Source organism: Poecile atricapillus, chromosome 4, assembly GCF_030490865.1.
Source record: "Poecile atricapillus isolate bPoeAtr1 chromosome 4, bPoeAtr1.hap1, whole genome shotgun sequence".
Taxonomy (NCBI): domain Eukaryota; kingdom Metazoa; phylum Chordata; class Aves; order Passeriformes; family Paridae; genus Poecile; species Poecile atricapillus.
The window spans coordinates 20,393,193-20,413,606 of NC_081252.1; the positions used below are offsets into that span (position 1 = coordinate 20,393,193).

At 40.9% G+C, this 20,414-nt stretch overlaps 1 protein-coding gene across 2 annotated transcripts in view; it reads right to left on the reverse strand.

The window, feature by feature from the left end:
• The window catches only part of ARHGAP24 (Rho GTPase activating protein 24), a 184,349-nt gene that overhangs the window by 113,278 nt on the left and 50,657 nt on the right, over window positions 1–20,414 (reverse strand). For both annotated transcript variants that reach the window (XM_058837941.1, XM_058837942.1), the window contains exon 3: window positions 5,415–5,502. In XM_058837941.1, coding sequence (XP_058693924.1) covers window positions 5,415–5,502 — 88 coding nt within the window. The remainder of the gene's footprint in view (window positions 1–5,414; window positions 5,503–20,414) is intronic.

The following is a 20,414-nucleotide window of genomic DNA, read 5'->3' on the forward strand; positions in this document are numbered from 1 at the left end:
TTGTCTTACTTGCGTCCCTTAGGGAAAGAACACAAGTGAACTTACCAAATTCCACTTTTTCCAGGCCTTCATGGACCCTTAAAAACACTGTGAATCAGTGGGTGGCAAAAAATAGCACCTAGTGTGGCCTTCCCATTTCAGACATTTGAGAACTCATGGCGAAGGTCTCAAAGGGCTGAACCTGCTAAACACTGCAGCAGGGAACTCAAGAGGTTTTGGTAACTTCACAACAAACTGGCAGTCATTTATCTTCTCAAACCTCAAAACACCTTTGTGAAAGCTAAAGGCCCTGTTTACTGACAGGGAGATCAGCGTGACACACACATGCAAAACAGAGCCCTCCTGACTCTGAGCCATGGGGGCACAGACCTACCTATGCAAATCTCAGGTGACTTAAAGGAGTGAAAACTTACTGCAGTAGAAGCAGCAAAATCATTTATTATCCAAACTTTCATGCAGAGGAAGCTTAAAAAACCCCAATCCTCAACCCCGTCTCACACTCCCTACCAGAACAGTTAACCTGCAAGTAATGTAATTTGACATATAGCATGGAATTAAATACATGAAAAAACGAAGAAAAAGGCCTTTAGATGCCACTTTTCCTCTGACTAATGAAAAAAAAATATAACAATTTCAAAGTTCTGGGAATTTACTATTTCACATCCTTACAGAGGTTTTAATTAAGAGCTTGACAAACTGACCTTTAACCAAAGTGGACAGTGCTGAAGGCGATTCTTGCTTTCTGCAGTCTCCACCATCCATGACTCAAGATAAAATCTCATGTTGCCTGATAGAAAGGGGTATAGCCACAGGCACAAAAAATCAGCAGACACACAAATGCAGAAAAAAGCATCAGCAGAGACTCCAAGTGACTCTGATGAAATATTACAGTTCTTTCCTAACAGTCTGAATAATCCCTAAGCACAAAACTTTGACTTAAGCTTCAGACACATAACTTGGGGCTGCACAGAGAATGCTTTTAGTGGGATGAACTGACTTTGGTACCTCAGTATGACCAAAGTGCTAATTCATCCACACAGATGCACATTGCTGGACTGTGATACTTTGTCAGCGGTAAAAAACACAACACAGATGCACAAAGTTTACAAGCAAAAGATTCCACAAAGAATATTGAAGATTGGTATTTGGAAATTTATGTTCTGGTTTAAACAGCACTAAATAAATATTAAAACTCATGCAACTGCAAAACTCCTCAGAGAGCTCTTTAGGATATTTGTGTCTCTAAGGGAACTCATGAGCTTGCAAAGAGGTCACCTGCTAGTGAACATGGTCCTGAAAGTAACCTTGTCCTCTGTGCTGATTTTTCATGAAATCTGCATTAATACAGGACAGGGGCAAAGAAAAATGTGATCTAGTAACATCCAAATGGCGAGGTATTACTGGAATGATGATCTGGCTTCTTACCTGAGGCTAAGCTGCAAAAAGATTTATCAGACTCAGAGAAGGACATCAGCTAGCACACAAGGATCTCAAGTAACAGCAGCTGGTGGGGTAACAGTATGAGCAGCTTTGTTTCCAGGATCCAAGTCCAGTCAATGACAAAGCATATTCCTTTGTTCATTCAATAGCCATCATCTCTTCTAGACCAACTGCCTACATAGACCCTGATTATTCTGAGCTGGCAGTGCCTCCTGAGAGCATCAGGAAATGAGTATTTAAGTCCTTGGAGTTCTTAAAAATATCCAGACATTCCTGGAAAAGCCACGGGTCCCTGCTGCAAGGCTTCTCATGCTTCCCTTGCTCAAAATGCCTTCAGACAGCAACCCTTGGAGAGTCCAGGGGACTAGAAAAAAGACATCTGAGCCCTGTTTGAGAAACTGAGGATGAGCCTGAGCTTCCCACATCTCTGTGCTTGCATTCTCCTGGTGCAAATGAGGTGCAGGAATCCTATCTGCAAAGCACCACACATGCAAACCACAGTTGTGCCCCTGTCCTACACCTACAGGTGACACTGAGACACAGCAAGGTCACCTGCTTCAGTTCTGCGGTGACATAAATGCCTTCCCCCATGACACCTGCACACCAGAAGGAAAACCTCAGGCTTCCTTTAGAGAGTGCAACCAATGCACAGAATGAGGGCTTATCTGCTACATAAAGCACAGAACAATTAGCAAATACAATGCAACCACTCAAAACTAATCACACAACTTGGTTATGTGTGCACATTTCCCTCTTCTGATTTTTGTTGACTATGAAACATTCCTCTGAGTGCAAGGGAAGCTGTTAATAAGCACAGCCATCACTAATCATTTTGTGGTCACTGACTGCAGCACAGAAAACTCCCACACAGAAGCATGGCGTGGGCCTTGTGCTGTACAGGAGAGAGTTTCCCTCCTGTAAATTAAATTTGTCTGCATACCAAATTTTTAAAAAAAGGGGGTAGGGGGGGATTTTAAATATTAAATCGTCTAACAGCTTAGGGAATGAACAGAATGTTTTCAAAATGCAAACTGAAGGCATCTGTATTTTAATTACAGCACCAAAACTGCAAGATACTTGTCTCCACACACATTTTTTTCATTCATCTTCAGAGATGGCTGCATACAGAGTATTAGTTTCCACAGTATAAACCTACTCCCACATACATTCCCAAAATAATTTGCATGTATTACCAATAAACAAACACACGCACACAAGTTTTCAGGCCGCCCACAGACATGAAAGACAAAAAGAGGACTTGTCACTTTAGCTTTTGGGATTGTAACTAAAATTGCTTCAACTTTTAATACAGGGAAAACAGTGCGAGAGCAGCACGAGCTTTGGCACCATACATTTAACACAGTGCTCAGTTGACAAAATTTTAAAAAATGTGCAAATAGATCCCGTTGCTACATAGCTGATTTCCCATATGAAAGCTAACAAAGGCTAAACAGAACCCTAGCTACAATACATTTTTCTGTTGCACTCAATGAGCTCAGTGGTGTTGCTGTCAGCCTTTAAAATTGACTTTTTTACTGAGTTACTAAGAGAACACAGATGACAAACAGCTCCATTGCAGAAGGCTGACAAATTCTTGCCTTGAGAAGCAACAGTGACATGACGCCAGTGGCAATGCTCACTTCATCTCTGCATAAAATACAGCTGGCAGTTCTTCTTCACTACTAGACATCTGGACTGTGATGCCTCCTCCACAGTCAGTCTGAGTCTTCATTCTAACTTCAGCCCTCAAAGACCAGTGCTATGGCATGAAATGTCCTGATTTTCCAAAATAAACTTTTTTTGGTCATGAATCTTTCGCATAATATGTCCAGTAGGAAGTCTCTATAGCCACACACTTGCTAGTAATGTGCTGGAGGGGGAATAAATACACTGGTGCTATCCCAAAACACAGTCAGAACCCCATTCTCAGAAATGAAAACAAATAAAACAAAAAAGCTTACCTGATTCTCAGGCATGCTCCAGATAAATACTGAACTCAACCCAAAAGTAACTACAAATTACTTTTTATAATGTGACTCCACAGAAAGATAGCATAACAAACCTTGTGATTTTGGGAAATCACAAGAGTGACTGCGCTCTTAACTTGGGTGTGAAGGGTAAGTATCCCCAGAGTCAGCATTATCAGACAGATTAAGGTGTCATACAAATCAGGACATATTGGAGAATTCTCCTAAATTCCAACAGAAACAAGATTTTAGTTCACTCCAGACCTGCAATGCTAATAAATAGGTTTCTTTCAATATTTTGAACATATGAAAAAGAGACTTTGAGGAGAAACAGTGAGAAACTTTTCAAATCTGTCTGATTCAAGATTGGGGTGAGTGTTAAACCTCAGAGATACCACACTGGCTGTCTTTGTGTAATAATCTCTTACTGCCCATGGCTTTCATAATCAAGCTTTGAAATCTACTTCATAGTTCTTACACTTTTACAATATATTATAACTTGGTACATCAGTGATCACAACTACAATTGTGCCCTGATACAAAGATGCTTGGTTTAAAACCAAGTGCAACAGACATTACCATCTATCTGCCCTTCCAAATAGCCATGATAGGAGATAATTTGAAAAATAATAAGTGGATTAACAGAATATATTGAATAAATACACTGGACTGACTGGATGTGAAAACAGAATTGTTTCATTTGGAAAAGATGCTTAAAATCAAGTTGAATTGTTAACTCAACATTACAACATCCACCACTTGTGGGGACTGACAATGGTCAAATAAGAGATTTTTAGGCTGCAGGCACTAGCTTGAGCCCGTGGGAAAGTCAAGTACACAACTGTCTCACTCTGGCCTGAAAAATCCTAAGGAGGAATCCAGACAGTCCTTGGATAAGGAAAACAATCTTTGCAGGTGTTGTTTGTTGCCTTGATGTTTACTTGTAAAGAAATGGTCAAGGGGTGGTGTTCCTAACTGTCCAATGATGGTGATGTGCTGGTTTCATGACCAATGAGAGGTTTACTTTTTCGGACCTGCTTGGAGCTGTCTATAAAAGAAGATCTGGAAGAATAAAACTTGCTCTCTTTTGCAACCAAGGCTAGAGAGTCTGTGTCATCACTTCGCCATTCCTAATACAGTGTGACACACTATTGAACCATGTCCCTGAGCATCACATCTATACATCTTTGAAATAACTCCAGGGATGGTTGACTGCCTTACTTCCCCCTTCCACAAGCCTTTCTCAATGCTTGACAACCTTTTCAGTGAAGCAGTTTTTCCCAATATCTAGTCTAAATCTCCTCTGGTGCAACTTGAGGCCATTTGCTCTCATCCTATCACTTGTTACCTGCAATAAGGTCCCCATCCAGCTTCCTTTTCTCCAGGCTAAACCACCCTCAGCTCCCTCAGCTGTTCCTCAGATCTGTGCTCCAGACCCTTCCCAGCTCCACTGCCCTTCCCTGGCCTCACTCCAGCACCTCCGTGACTTTCTTTAGTGAGGGGCCCAGAACAGGACACAGCACTGCAGGTGAGGCCTCAGCAGTGCTGAGTACAGAGGGACAATCCCTGCCCTGCTCCTGCTGGCCACACTGGTGCTGATCCAGGCCAGGATGCCATTGGCCTTCTTGGCCCCCTGGGCACAGCTGGCTCATGGTCAGTCCCTGTCACCAGCACCCCCAGGTCCTTTTCTGCCAGGAAGTTTTCCAGCCACTCTGCTGCCAACCTTCAGTGCCGCATTGGGCTGTCGTGATCCAAGAGCAGGACCTGGCACCTCCTTGCCTTGAAGAATTCTGCTTTATACTGACAAATAAAATACATATCCTTTTCCTTTGCTGCCTGAAGGTGAATGAAAAAATTATGAACCAACATATTAACAAATTAAACCTTTTTTTTTCCCCTAAATTGAATCAGTAATTACCCTCGGCTTCTGTTCTGGCAGAACAGATGTGGCCATTTGTCACTGAGGACAAACTGCAAAGGCTTTTGATATGGAATAGAATATCCTACCTGGAACAACTTCAAAAAGGAACTTTCCTGGACTTTCTTCATTGCAGGGATGCTCAATTACCCTGTTGCCAGGCAGAAAGATGGTACCCTAAAGAAAAAAGTAAGAACAAATATGGGATTACAACAGCTACCATACTTCTGACAGACTAATGCTGCTTCTTTTTGGACTATGTTAAACATGAATTTTTCACTGTAAACACCTGAGCAGCTGATTTCCAAAGTGAGATTGAGGAGGGATTATCCCAAAAGCCAACATCATAGATCCCTTTAATTAACTGAGGTATTTGATAATAGCTTTAGTTTTTTTTATTCTCTTGGATATTTGATACCATGCAGAGTTTTGTACTTATCACATATACTAATCCCACTGTTCTGAAGGGAAAAATCGAGACTTAAAAGCAAGGGTTAGTGAAGAGCTAGGAAGCTGCATGTGTGAGGCAGCTGAACTCACCAGCCAGGCTTCCTGGCTGAAACCAAAGGGGGTGTGGACCCCTAGAAGTGTACCCTCAGTTTGCGGGGTGCATACCCAGTTCCTGCTCTGGGCCCTTTTCTCATAGCATCCCAGGGAAGAAATACAGAGAAAATATCCCACTCCCACTCAGTGGCTGCAGCGTGCCAGGCTGCTGGTGCTAAGCCACAGCAGGCACAGAGAGAGTCCTGTCCAAGGATGTGTTTGCTACAGGCAGAGAGATGTCAGAAAAATCTCTGTAATGGGCATTGAAAGGCATTCTTACAACTTTACTACCTTGAGAAAGCAGGTGGGGAATTTCAGCTGTGCACACTTCTAGTAACACCAGAAGCAAAAACAACCCCTGCAACCCTCAAAACACTTCTGGGGCTGTGTTGAAGACACAGCTTATTCCCTCCCCTCTGGTCTGCTGACACATGGCATGCATAGACCACCCCTTTCCTCTGAGACGTCTTTTTCATTTTTAGAAACTACAGCTCCTCCTAGTAGCATTTCAACCTCAGGCAGAAGTCACTCCTCAGTGAAATTATGCTGGGATGGCTGTCCAGGGAAAAATTTTCAGAGCAGCATCCTAGTAATTGTATTAGGTACAAGCTGTCCACCACTGTTAATGGGAGATAACATCTACCTAGTAATATTCTCCAATTATGGCATAATGGGCCCCCCATCTTCAAAGTAAACAACTTATATAATTTACACATCTTAAACACAGAATACTTCAAGTAAGGTCCTTATCCCCAGACAGATCATTGAGTCCAACATGTAGCACCATTTTCCATAGTGGTTTCAACCAAATGCCCAAATATGTCAGACCCCACATTTAAACAGCCCTAAAGATATCCCTCTACATTAAAAACATCAATTTTGCTGTGACCAGGAACCTTCATAACAGAACAATTTACAATTACTGGGAAGTCAAGACAAGCAGAAACACTACAGTCTTCTCACAAAAGAATCCTCACAAACCAACAGGGAAAAGTCACCTGAAAGAACAGGTAACAAATGCTTCGCAAAATCAGTATTTGTACCAGCTGACGTGGAGTCTGGGCTCTATACCAACTTCTCAGTGCTGTGTGCCAGCAAGAACTCTGTTACCACAGGAAGGCAAAGAGAGGAATTTCATCACAACACAGGAATTCCATCAGAACATACAAAATCACCTCCATGAAACACTGTGATGCTTGTTGCTGAAAGCAGATGAAACAGCAGGGCCTTCTGCTGAGGTGGTACAAGCAGCAGGTATTAGCAGTTGTGGGCAGCTGTCTGCACTCACTGCACATACAAATGTACCATAAGCATTAAGTGCCTTGGCCCACTTGGGGCTGTCTTCCTTGATTCCTGCCACAAGCAGCACCTGTTAATAGATATCAAACTCCGAAGTCTTCTGTGAAATAACTTACTAGGCAAGCAAAATATCATAAATAAAAATGATTGTATGAAAAGATAAGTCACAATGTAGTTCAACTTCTCAGATTAACATTTAAAAAGTATAATACAGTTATACATTTTTTATGAGATTTATGGGAGACCAGGAATAAGAATCTCTAAAAGCCATTTTAACTACATGTGTTTTTGTCACATGTAATAGGCCATTAAGACTGGTATAATTGTCTTGCCCACTTTCAGACTGAGTTGGCTCTACCAGAAGATGCTCCACCTAGCACAATGGATGAGCAGATCACTCTTCATGCTGGAATAATTTTCACTATCTTGGGAGCTTGCATCACTGAGGGCATCCAACATAATCAAGCAAACCAGAAAGTCTTGCTATTCAATTAAACAAAAAACCAAAATTAACAAAACCTAGTCTACAGCACTATAAACTAAAATCAATTAATGAGACAATAAATGAAAACTGCATTCAACTTTGCTGTCAACTCATTAGCAACGGGCATGCTGCAGACTCATTACAGTGTGATGCTTTCTGATTCTTTGATTCCAGAACTCTTTTACCATTTACAGGGAGCTCGCCTAGTGACAGATTTTTGAGAACATAGGAACAAAAATGTTGTATTTATAATACTATCACCTTTGTTTCACAGATTAAACCTATTCCACCTACTAAAATGTAAAGCCTCAAGGCACACACAATAGCTAAGTTACTATGAAGAGAAACCAGACAACACCATACAGAATATTGCCATAGTTTAAAAAGAACATGTCCTCAAGTGATCATTTTATTTCACTATTTCCAGAACTACTATTGAAAACATCAGTTTGCACATGAAATACTTCAATATACATATCTGAGGTTTTTTTTTTTAATAAAAAAATAGCTTTGTTTGTGCAACATGCACCTGGGTGCCCAACTCTAGTGGAGAAAGCATTAGGAGAGCGATCACAGCTCTCTCACTTCCCATTCTGTCTGCTTTCACACCCATCTGTCTGCCTTCACCACACAGCAACACTTCCCCCTTGCTGAGCTTTGTAGCTGTCTGTATAACTGTACTGAGGCTCTCTGGAGTGTCCCTTTGCTGGGTTTCTCAGCAGCTGATGCCAGGGAACACATCTGTACTGTCACAAAGCCCTGCTGCAGGGTATCTGAGATAAATGGGGTCCCCAGATCACTGTTGGTCCCCTTGCTCAATTGCCTTTCTGGGCCCTTAAGGTGCAACAGTAGGCCCATCCTTACAGCCTGGAGAGTCCCAAGAGTACAGACTATCAGTCAGTTGCAAAGCTTCAACAAGTCCAAGCTCTGCTTTCTGCCTTGAGTATCTAACTCCAGGGGGAAGTAAGAGAAAACCGACTATATAGCCTTAGACACCTAACAAGACAGTAATTTGCATACAAAAGAGGCAGGTAATTTCCAGAGGAAATACATATTTTGACTTGGGTGTCAGTGCATGAGTGCATGCAAATGTTCCATAAAAAGGCAGCTTCACACTGCTTCATATCAAAGCCTGCAGCTCATTCAAAACATTTTAAAAAATCTTAACCCAAGACTGCAGACTGGACCAGATTGGTATTTTGCTTTCAAAAAGGGAAAAAAAAAAAAAGAGAAAACCCAGCATGGTGCCAGCAAGGACCAAGACACACAGTCTATAGAAATACAGGAAAAAAGGAAGTGGGAGAAAAATGTGGCCCTGACCCAAGTCCCTCCTGACTTCCATTGCCATTCTGTTTGCAGGCTGTGCTTCCACCAGGTCAGCAGTGTTTTGCAGAGCTCCTGCTGCAGTATGCCCAGGTTGTTTTTCCACTTCCAACACTTCTGTCCTTACCAGGGCAGTTCTGCTTCTCTAGCTGAGCATTCAGGATGACTCACAGCAGGTAGGAGAAATGTGGATTGTTCAAGAAACACTGGCCTTTTCCCTAACTGAATATCAAGCCCACTTTCAAAGGAGATTCTCTCTCGCACAGATTTTTCCATAGCACACAGTTGCTTCAAACCAAAGATCTCCTAAACAGCAGAGCACCATGGTTGTTAAAATCAAAAATCTGCATATATGAAGCGTTTAACTTGAGAAAAAAATACTGCTCTGCTAACTAAGTACTTAATAAAATACTGTAGTGCAGCAAGAATGACATCAATCTACTTTGGATTAGTCTCACAGCATGATACAGTCTTGCTCAAATAGATGTTTAATCCCATGCTGGTCCCTCAAAACATTTTCAACACCATTCAGCAGCTGAACTTCAGGAGGAAGCACGGAAGAGGAGACAGGATGGCCACTGCACAAGTGCTTCATGAGGAGCAGCTGACAGATGGTATTTCTGTTTGCACGCTCCGTGTAACACATTGCAACAGGGAAGCAACCCTGTGCCTCCTGCCAGCTCTGCTCCATTTCTTCTCCCTAGGTACACTCTCCCCTGCCTTATTTAAACTCAGTTTTCTGAAGCAGACTTACCATGTTGTCCAAAAGATACCAGGTTTTGCCCAAGAAAGCTTATGATACAAGGAATTCAAATGCTTTGAAGATGCTGATTGGCAAATGTGAAGAAAAACACATGATTTTAAATATCATTGGATGGATTTCACTCAAAAAGCACATAGAGACATGAGGTAATTAAGTGTTTTCCTGTCAAAATAATGTTTTCAGGTTTTAGACTAATACACCTCCGCAGGGCTATTTGCTTCCTGTAGTTTGTCCTGCTACTGCTTAGAAAAGGATGAGAAGCACACAGCACCAGCAGTTACATCAGATGTTCTTCTTGCCTGTCCAGCTTTCATAATTTGCCAAAGATCACTGAATTCTACTTTGACTTGCAGGTTAGGTGCTGCATTTACATATCTGTTTTTGTGGTTTCATGGAAAACTCATCGCATCAGCTGTCAGAGAGGCAGAAAGGTCATCAGCCAGGAAAGAGGCAGCTGATGGGGAGGATGAAGAAGCAGGAGGGAGGGATCTTTGGGTACTTGTGTCTTCTGTATGACTCACAGCCACATCCAACACAGCAGTGTTCTGTGGTTTCTTTTGTCACTGTTGCTGCTTCTGGGAAGTCTGAGCTGTCAAACTTTGGAACAACAGTGGACTTCAGTTCAGACGGCATCTTAGACTGAAAAATACTACTTTTAGTGAATAATACTCTCAACATCACTAGTATTTACAAGGTCACCACTAGAAAGGCATCTACTGTATTTCACAAAGAAGTCTATTAATCAATATAAATTAAATAACCTATATAATACATATGTGCATTTCTGTATATATATATATATATACAGATGTGCACGCCCTGTGAATTCATAAGTAAGTGATACATAGCAAAGAAGAAGAAAGAACATGCGAGTTGTTATCAGTTATTTATAAATTCTTGTTCCTCACATTGCTGTTTCTGCTTTTAAGCTACCACAGAAATATATCTCAAGTCCAAGTGAGCCCCCTGCACTGTCAGGAGCCTACAGACATGAGGTGAGGAGGAAGATTTACAGCACAGAGAGAAATCCACTCGTACTGAAGTCAGTAATGAATGAAACCTGCACTATGCTCACCAGAAGCAGTTTGACTGCAGTGGTTTTTTAAAAATTCAACGCTACTTCTACTGTTACAATTCATTTCCAAGATCCCAGTGAAGTCACTTGCTGCAAAAGGGCACAGCAACTCTGAAAGGCAGCCCTTTCATCTGACTGCCTACGCAGAGATATCTGTATTTCAAACTGGGCCTGAGCAAGTTCTCCAGCTGGCTCCAAACCCTGGGTCACTGCAGATTCTTTAATTTTTTATCATAAGAATGGATTTTTATACCACTTAAGGAGCCAAAGCATTGGAAGAAGTACATTTACTGCAGGACGTGATACACTCCTTGGCTCATAGTAATTGCAGCCATTTACAGTTTTGCAATATGTACAAGGGGAAAACAATGGCTGGGGGCGACTTCAGATTTTAGGAGGTAACATGCCAGGAATGAAAAGAAGGAATGAGAAATTAAAAAAAAAAAACAAAAACAAAAAACCCATGGTTGTTTGGATGAAATTGAGCCATTACACAGCATATATTTTTCTGGCATAAATACTGTTGCATTTGACATTTTCTTGTCCCACAATGTTAACACATTTCTAGAGTTTGTTCCTGTTATAGAATGAGAACTATTGTTTAGTTCTCAGAAATTCTGCAAACAGGAGCCCAAAGAGATCTTTTTTCCTTTACCTGAAGCAATGTTCAAACCTACCTGAAAGCTTAATATTTAAAAAAATGGTAAATTCTTTTCTGCGGTGGCAAATATCATCTATACCATTTGCCTGATATGGAGCACCAAAACATTTATTCTGACATGAGAGACATAGCTGACTGTTTTATTACTATGTGATTACACTTTCTTTAAAGATTTTTCTCCTTCTCGCCTGCCAGACATTTCACTTAATGGTTGAGTGCTTCTCTGCATGAGAGAAACTTCTTTCCTCAAGAATGAAGCCATCTTGGCTTGAGCAGCCACCAGGGAAAAAAAATCCCTTATTTGTCCCATAAAAGAAGGCAAGCTCATGACAAGTTAAGCTATTGACAGCAGAAAAAATTAAGTTTGCCTAAACCCAGAGGCTAGATGCATATTGTATGCTTATGGTTTTGATTTCTCTAGTAAGGGCAAGAGAGAAGAAATTGCTATGGTACAATTGAGCTCAGGTAAGAGAAGAGGACAGGTTCAGGGGCAGGATGTGTCTTCCTGTGGAACCCACCCTGCAGTTGCCATATTCCTCACAGAAATGTCCCTTGGTATTTCCAAAGGCAAAGAAAAAAATAAGATGAATAAATAAATTCAGAGTGTGCACTGAGTTTAAGAACCCATGAGTACAAGCTGAGAGCATTATTACATGCACGTGTGGAAGTTTTGACAAAATAAGGTTTTGCAAGGATCATTAAATTTTGATCAACACGCAAAAATGGAACTGGGCACTACTGAAGTTTTAGAGATTTTTACTACAGGAAAAATACTTCCAATAGCTCTGGTCAGTAAGTAATTCATCTTTTAATTAGATAAAACTATTTTCCCAAGATAAAAAGCCAATAAAGCACCAGAACACAAAGGACCAAGTCTTTCTTTACGGATCTCTTCTGCAAAGGAAATTTACCAACTTCCAGTCCTGAGAACATCTAGGTCAAAACAATGCAATTTTTCCCCAAAGGGATAATATTTGACAAGGGGAAAATTTCTAGTATGACCTCTCATTTATATACAAAGCTCTCCAGTGACAGTCTGGACAGATACAGCAACACTGTGAGAGAGACTCTGGCCTGTTTAGAAGCCTGGTTGACATGAGTCCCCTGTGAGACATTCCTGAAGGGCAAAAGAGGCCAGGAAGGCTGGACATTTTTTAAGGAGGAAATCTTAAAGATGCAGAAGCAGGCTGTCCCCATGTGCCAAATGACAAGCTGGTGAAGAAGACCACCAGGCTGGGTGAATAGAGAGCTTTGGCAGAGAGGGAAAAAGACAAGAATTTATGATTTTTGGAAGTAGGTGCAGGCAATTTAGGAGGACTACAAGGATGTGGTGAGATTATGCAGGAAGTAAATTAGAAGGCCCAAAACTCAATTAGAACTTGATCTGGCTACTGCCGTAAAAAAACGTAAAAATGATTGTAGAAATACATAAGCAACAGAGGAGGGCTAAGGAAAATCTCCACCCTTTACTGCATGTGGGGTAAAACGTAGTGGCAAAGGATGAAGAAAAAAGGCTGATGCACTCAATCCCTTATTTGGCACCAGAACCAGCCAGCATGGATATATGAAAGGCAGGTTGGCTAGCCTGATTTCCATCAATGACAAGGAGACCTTCCTTAACGCATGAGGAAAGGGATGTGGATGTTTATCTAAGCCATTAATAAAACCTTTGACACAGTTTCCTATGCTCCTGGCTTGGCTGGGGGCACTCTTCACTGGGTTAAAAAGCTGCCTGGATGGCTGGGCACACAGAGTGCTGTAAATGGAGTTAAATCCAGCTGGCAGATGGCTACAAGTGGTGTTTATCTGCTGGAGAATAGGAAGACTCTGAAGAGGGTTCTGAACAGGCTGGATCCATGGGAAAGGCCAACTCTATGCTTTTTCCAGGAAACCTATATATGGTCAACTATCCCACCAATTCATTTCCATGTCATTGTGTAGTAAAGGTTAAAGTTGCTGAATATTTCCTAAAAATTAACATAAAGTTCAACTTTTACAGGCTAAAAAACGTGGCAGAGAGACATGGAAATAGGACCACAATTCCACTGAAACAGTTTTTTTTTTCCTGCGTAAGTATTCTTGTCAGCTTTTGTCTAGCAAGAACATTCCAGAGAAATCTGCCTAACTTATAGTAGTTATAGTCCTGCAGTTTTTTATGGGAAGAAAAGAATTCAGTTTCACACGGAAAAATTTCAGCCGTTAATGGCAATGGTTATCTATTTGTTTTGCAAGGTTTTTTAATGACTGTACTGCCTGTTGGTTTAACATCTATACATTATTTATATTTAATCTATATAGTAAACTTTTTATGAGCACGGCTTAAAAAGTGCTACTACACTACAAATACCACAACCACACAGAATTAATAGCTCATTTAGCTTTCTGGCATCTGTGTAGGATACTCTGTTGGTCCTTGTTTAAGGGATTACATTAAGTAGCAGTGATCCTATCTCAGGGGGAGACTAGGGTCACGTCTTTTGTGCCATCTACACAAAATAGGTGCCACCTAAACAATTAACACAACTGCAAAACTCAGATTCTCTGATTACAAATTACTTCTCCTGCAGTACCATTTGGGCGTAGTAAGTATTTCCACATTTTACTTTTAGTTCAGCATCTTCATTCTTGCTACTTTCGTTCTGTGATATTGTTTCCAGTTTGAAACTGGAGTTCTTGGATGGCTTCATCTCTATAACTGATCTGAACCACACACTTTTATAGCTTTTGCATGAGATTTTGCTGTTTATTATTACTGTGTTAATAACATGTTTTTTGACGACAATGCTTAAATTACAGGCTATGTAAGAAAAGGTGCTAGATAATCCCCAATTTAAATAACTACAAAATCAAGGCAGGGTTTAGTAGGAGTTAGTTTAGGTCAAGTCAAGTGCCAGTGAATCAGTTCAGTTATGCAGAATTCATGCACATTTCTGCAATTCTGCTTGCACATGTTTGCATGAGGGTTTTTTGTGTACACATGGTTTCTTCATAATCTTCAACTGGCACAACGTGCATTCAGAACTATTTCAAGCTGTGTCAAGTTGCTGACATCAGTTCAACTCCATGAATGGATGTGGACCACAAAACCACCCTAGGGTAAGGCAACAAACCCTCAAGGACCACCACAAACAATTCCCCTCCGTGCTGGTTTAATTGATCAATCGTTTCCCCTTGGATCTCTTTCAACGGTTTGCCACTTCAGGAGCAATTTACCAAGTGCACAACTAAAATCACACAGCCATAGGTTAACAGGCTGGAAGGTGCTATATTCAAAAGATAACCATGGGAAAAAAAGTCCACTTTGCCATCTTTTATCTCAGCAGTTTGGCTGTAAGGACACTGTGGGAGAACACACCAAAGCCGAAGCCGAGCCATAGAGCTGCTCCCTCTGTATGCAAGTTTCCAGAAGGACTTGCTCCTGCACCTTGCCAGGGTGTGCAAGGAGGCCGACCTTTTTAATTAGAGATATATTCTTAAAATAGCTAATATTTTTCAAGACTATGCTGCCTCAAAATAGCACTTACTTCACTGGGAATAAATAAGACTCTCATAATTTAGATTTTTACGCTGTTCTCTGAATACCACCAAAGGTATTTTACAACATTCTGTAAACATAATGCAAGAATAACTGAGTGTACTTGGGCTTACTACAGCTTTTAGAAATTTTACAGATTTAAGTATCAAACCATCACTTATCTGCTTTTCCACAAGACAGTGTGACAAGCTGTCTGCAGACCTGTTGAGGGGAGTGTATCTTGCAGAGTGCCAGACAGTCTGGAGTAAAAATGGATTCAGGGTGACTGGTGGCCAGCATTATTAACTGCACTCCAGCAGCTGCTCTGTTCCAACCGTATTAATAAAAATACCTTAGATTCCATGTTGCTATTTTAATAAGTTATCAAAATATAAATGACCACAAAGGCCTTCACGGTCTGCAGGAGAAACTGCAGAAGCCTTTACAAAAGCAAGAGGACAAAATGCAGTTTATGGAAGAGAAGAAACCAAGCAGTGTTTACACAGCAGGTGAACAGAAACAAAGCTCCAGGTTTTCTGGCAAACACAGAAATATTTTGGTCACTGAACTGCTCCCTGCCTGGAGTTATTGTTGAAAAGAATATAAGAAAATATGGTTCATACCAGTCATCTGCTGTCAACACTTTGGAATCTGCTTTTTTTTTTGAGAGACAGCTCCAGAAGCTTTAAGCATTTCTAGATGCACATTTATTTCCATTGCACATTTGTTTTCTCAGAAGTGAAAACACAGGGCAAACATGTCAAATTAGTCAGCCCAACAATCTGCAACTAAAAACTTTACTTTGGAGCTGAACCAGAAGTGGCCCCATTTTCTGGCATGCTTGCAGGTACAGAGCATAGTGACTCCAGCTGGAGCTGTGATCATCAAGAGAAACCCAGGTACCAGTTAGGATGTGGTAAGAAAAAGAAGGGTGTGTCTCAAATTGATAGTAGTTTGTGAAAACTATCACACTGTCTTGTCTTGCGTGACAAAATGTAACTCAGCCAAAAGAAAAACAGAAAAGCTTCTGAATTCTAATATCCATTTGAGTCACTGGCTTGAGGATGTTTTCACAGGCTTTCTAAAGCCAGAACACACAATGAAGGTAATCATTCATTACTATAATATATGTAGTAATATAATACTATAATGACATTTCATTACTATTTTTAAAGGGTATGATTTTACAATGCCAGTGCTGCTACCAATGGCTATTACTGATCATGCTTCTAACTTTGCCCATGTACCTCACAAATCTCTACACAGCTCTCTTCCTTGCTACTCTGCCTCCTTACCCACTGCTTTTACTTTTTCTACCTCCTTTCTGCCCTTCTACATCACTTCTGCAACATCAGTGAGCTTCACTCTGGTCACTGCATAGCTTAACTAAAAGCTGAGTCGTGTTTACTCAGCCAGAAATGTTTTCCACATCCACAGTAAATCGAAGTCAATCAAGGACCTACACAGTGAGCATCCAGTATGCTTCTGGATTAAAAAAAAAAAAAAAAAAAAGGGAATTCATTGAACAGCAACAGGAAGAAGCATCCTGTTGGGGTTTCTCAGAGGAGAAGGTTCTGGGAAGGTTCTAGGAGCAGTACCTATAGAGGGTGTACAAGAGGGATGAAGAAAGACTTGTGAATACTTTTCCCACCTGCTGCAGAAAAATCTCCACCAACCCGTGTCTTAGAGGTCTCAGTACACTCAAAGGCTTTCTCTCTCACACACATATGGAAGCATCCAGGCTGGCATGCAGCATCAATGCACCATGATATCCTGCTACATTTCTGGTTTACTCCGAGAAACATCATCTTCCATTTAGAAAAACCAGAGCAACTGATTTCCCATTAATCTAACGGGATAACATGAGGCTGGGCATCCTTTGAATCCAAACACAACACGGAGTCCCTGTGCCTTTGGACGAAAGGCCCGTCCTCGTGGATGTGTTGCTCAAAAGGCACACTTAAGATTTAATGGCTTCTTCACTGGTTTGCTAAAATTCTAATTAAAACACCAAAGCAACACCAGAGCTGTGCCACTCAGAAGCATTTGCTACATGATATCTCAGAGTGCCTGAGATAAGGGAAGTCTCAGCAAAGGAAAGTGATGATATTAATTAAACTTTTTCTGTTAAATACAGAACAGTTCATTAAAAGCTTTAACAGGTGGTAGGTTTGTCAGCTCTACTGTGTGCAGGCTCTAGACAGATTCATCATGCCTTTCATTTTAAAACATTTATGTGAACGCATTTGCCGAGATAAATTATCTTGTTCACAAAAGCATCCTGATCAAGGCTGCTGTTTAAGTGTTATATCAATCAAATCACGTTGTAAAAACATTAGCATCAATTTTGACAAACAGCATCCCATATTTATAGGTTTGGTGCTCTCTCCATTAGTTTCCCCTTTCAATTTTGGTATTTTGTACATTTTAGATCTACAATAGTCACGGAAGTACTAAATACAAATTGGCTGAGCCATTTAAAATGGCTGGACAGATACCCCAGGGAACGCAGACAGCAGGCACACTGCTGCTGTCTTATAGCAACCCGAAAAAAAAGACATCTAGACTTACAGGCAGATTTTGGGAATTTCATAAGGGATTGAAACGAAGGGCTGCTTTCATGGAAAGGCAGGATTTCAGCCATTCCAAGGCTTTTCATTGAACAGCTGTCCTCAGAAACATTTGTCAGAAGGGAACTGCTTTGGTTTCCATTTTTGTTCAGAAACTGTTATTTGTGTATGCACTCAGATGCACAGAAGCCAGGTTCTGACATCCCAGACCCCATCCATCCAGCTAGGAACCTTTCACAAAGACTTGGTGTTTAGCCCAACAAATGTTTACATATATACACTATAAAAATCCAGTCTAACTGAGAGTGCCACTGAGCAACAGCCTAAACTTAAAAAAGAGGGAAGACTTTCAGATTAAGTTTCTGCCTACATCAGCAGAGGTGTCTGAAGTGAGACTGAGCTATGCAGAATGAAGCAAATTATCAAAAATTCTACTGCTATGATCCATTTTCATGAGCACCAATCAAGAAGTGGGACCCCATGGAATACACTTAGCAAAACAGAACAAGAAAGCTCTCCAGTCTGAGAGCTGCACTGAATTGCAAGATGATAAACATACAGTCACTCAAACACAAACAGCAGCAAATTCATTTGAAGCCACAATATCCATCTATTTTTAGCAGTGTTTATGTTAAGGAACAAAAGTCTTTTCCACGACTCTGAATTAGAAGCCCATATCTAAACCATCTCCTTTTCTATCTCCTAAGAAGAGTTTGTATCAACAACTGCTCAGGTCTCTTCTCTTTTCTCTTTCCCCTTTAAAGCAGAGAAGATCAAGTGATGTGATGATATTCCACTCCAGGGGATTGAGGAGGTTTTCATTTTGAAACACGAATTCATACCACAATTTAATGACCTCCCTCTTGAGTATAAGATAAAGGCTTGCCTTCCCATTTATACAAAGATTTCAAGTTTTGAGTGCTAAGAAGAACTGAGGATAAAGAAAATTATTTTTGAACACTAATGGCTTTGTGATCTCAGAAAACCAGACCAAAAACCAAAGCCTGTAAACACTCCTGTCCAATATTCAGTCCACAGTCCCTGTCACTGAGTTTCAGGGTCTTTTAACTGATACACACCTCTTTTGTACCACCTATTCAAGACTTCAGGCATTTCTGACCACGATGCCTCTTAAATATAATGCCAGCCAATCAAATGACAATCACCATCAGCCTTGCAGGATTCTCATTCACTATTATAATACTGAGACAGCTACAGCATCTATCCAAAGGGTGGGTAAGGACACAGTCTCATATGATAGAGACTGTCAGGATTTTGGGGCTTCTGTCCCTCTTAATTTTTAATATCATGCAAGTATCAAGGGAATTGCAGTCTGTCCTGATCCCTGCTGTCCTGTGCAATGTCTTTCCTACAAACAGACATTTGAATGTGAGACAGCAGATGTCAGAACAACAACCACTAAGCCCATTTTGGCACTTAAACTTTTAAAAACTGTTTCTCCCATCCACTACATAAACTCCTGAATTTGCTAATCTTAATTTCTTAAACTGAACTACTATCCTCATTCCCAGTGCAGAAAAAAGTGCATTTGATAAACCCAAACTGTATAAAGGCATTGCCATTGACCTGCTGTATTCAAGTTTCTTGTACTAACCAGTACAGCACCATCTCAGTTTCTTCTCTATTGCACTGTGTTCTGTACAATTGTCACAAACTTCAGCTGTTAAGAAGAGCAAAAATATTTTTATGTGCCTCATTGCTGATAGAGAATTAAATGTCTGGCTTAAACACAGTCTGGCAAGATTCCTCTCAACACATTTTTACCTTGTTTGGTCTATTTAAAGAATCTTGGAATGGTTCTTGATGGAGGCTCACTTCAGTGACTCCACAGACACCAGGGTTCAACACATTAAAAACAACTGAGCGTTGCCATCATAGAATTTGACTCAGCAGGCAGAAGGAGCTTCTTTTCCCACATCACTGACTGTCCAAGCTGGAAAGGGAGTGAGAGCAGCTCCAGAAAGCCAGAGTCACCTATGGAAATATTTTCAGACTGACAACTGAAGAGTAAAGAGGATTTCAGAAATGCAGTTTGAGGTCATTCAGTTTTTCTCTACTACACAAGCCTGTCGAAGAACTAAGAAAGCCTCTTTCCCTAGCAGCAAGTCATGTTGTACATGCTGTTTATTCAGCTGCAAATACGGCTTTTGTCCCAGAGGTAATGGACTTAGAGAAGGCTATTCTTAAGCACTAATAAGCTAAAAGAACTCAATTATTTTAATTTCAAGACTAATGAGGCTCTCCTGTGAGCTATTCATTTTGCTACTTCAGGAGCCATGTGCACTTGTACCACATCCAAGTAAATAAAAGGAAGGAGGAAAAAAGTCATCATGGCTTGGCCCTTTTAATGGACACAGACCTCCTACAGAGCTGAAATTCCCTTTAAACAGGAAAACAGGATGATCGTCAAAAGCCCATTACCCACACAAAGGTCAAGGTGTAGAAAAGACTGATTATCACACAACTGCTTATCGTCCCTAATTGTTTGGAAATTTTTACAGCATTTAGACTGAGTGTGGGATGGAACACACTTGAATTCTGGCTTTCTCAGGCCACTCCTGTGGGTGATTAGGATAATGCACAAGTGCTCCTACCTGACAAGATCAAGCGATTATGTGAGATTACAAGGAAGAGCACCACTGTTACACCTATCTCACCTTCACTCTGGGGAATGAGTCCTTGTGAAGACACATACACTCTATATTCCTCTCTGGCCACCCAAGACTTACTGCTACAACAGTCCCATCACACCTTTAAAAACTTAAAGCACACAAGGGGGCTGCTAACCCCTGGAGGAGAAAGTTATTTCTGGTGCTTGAAAGCAAGGTATAAGACA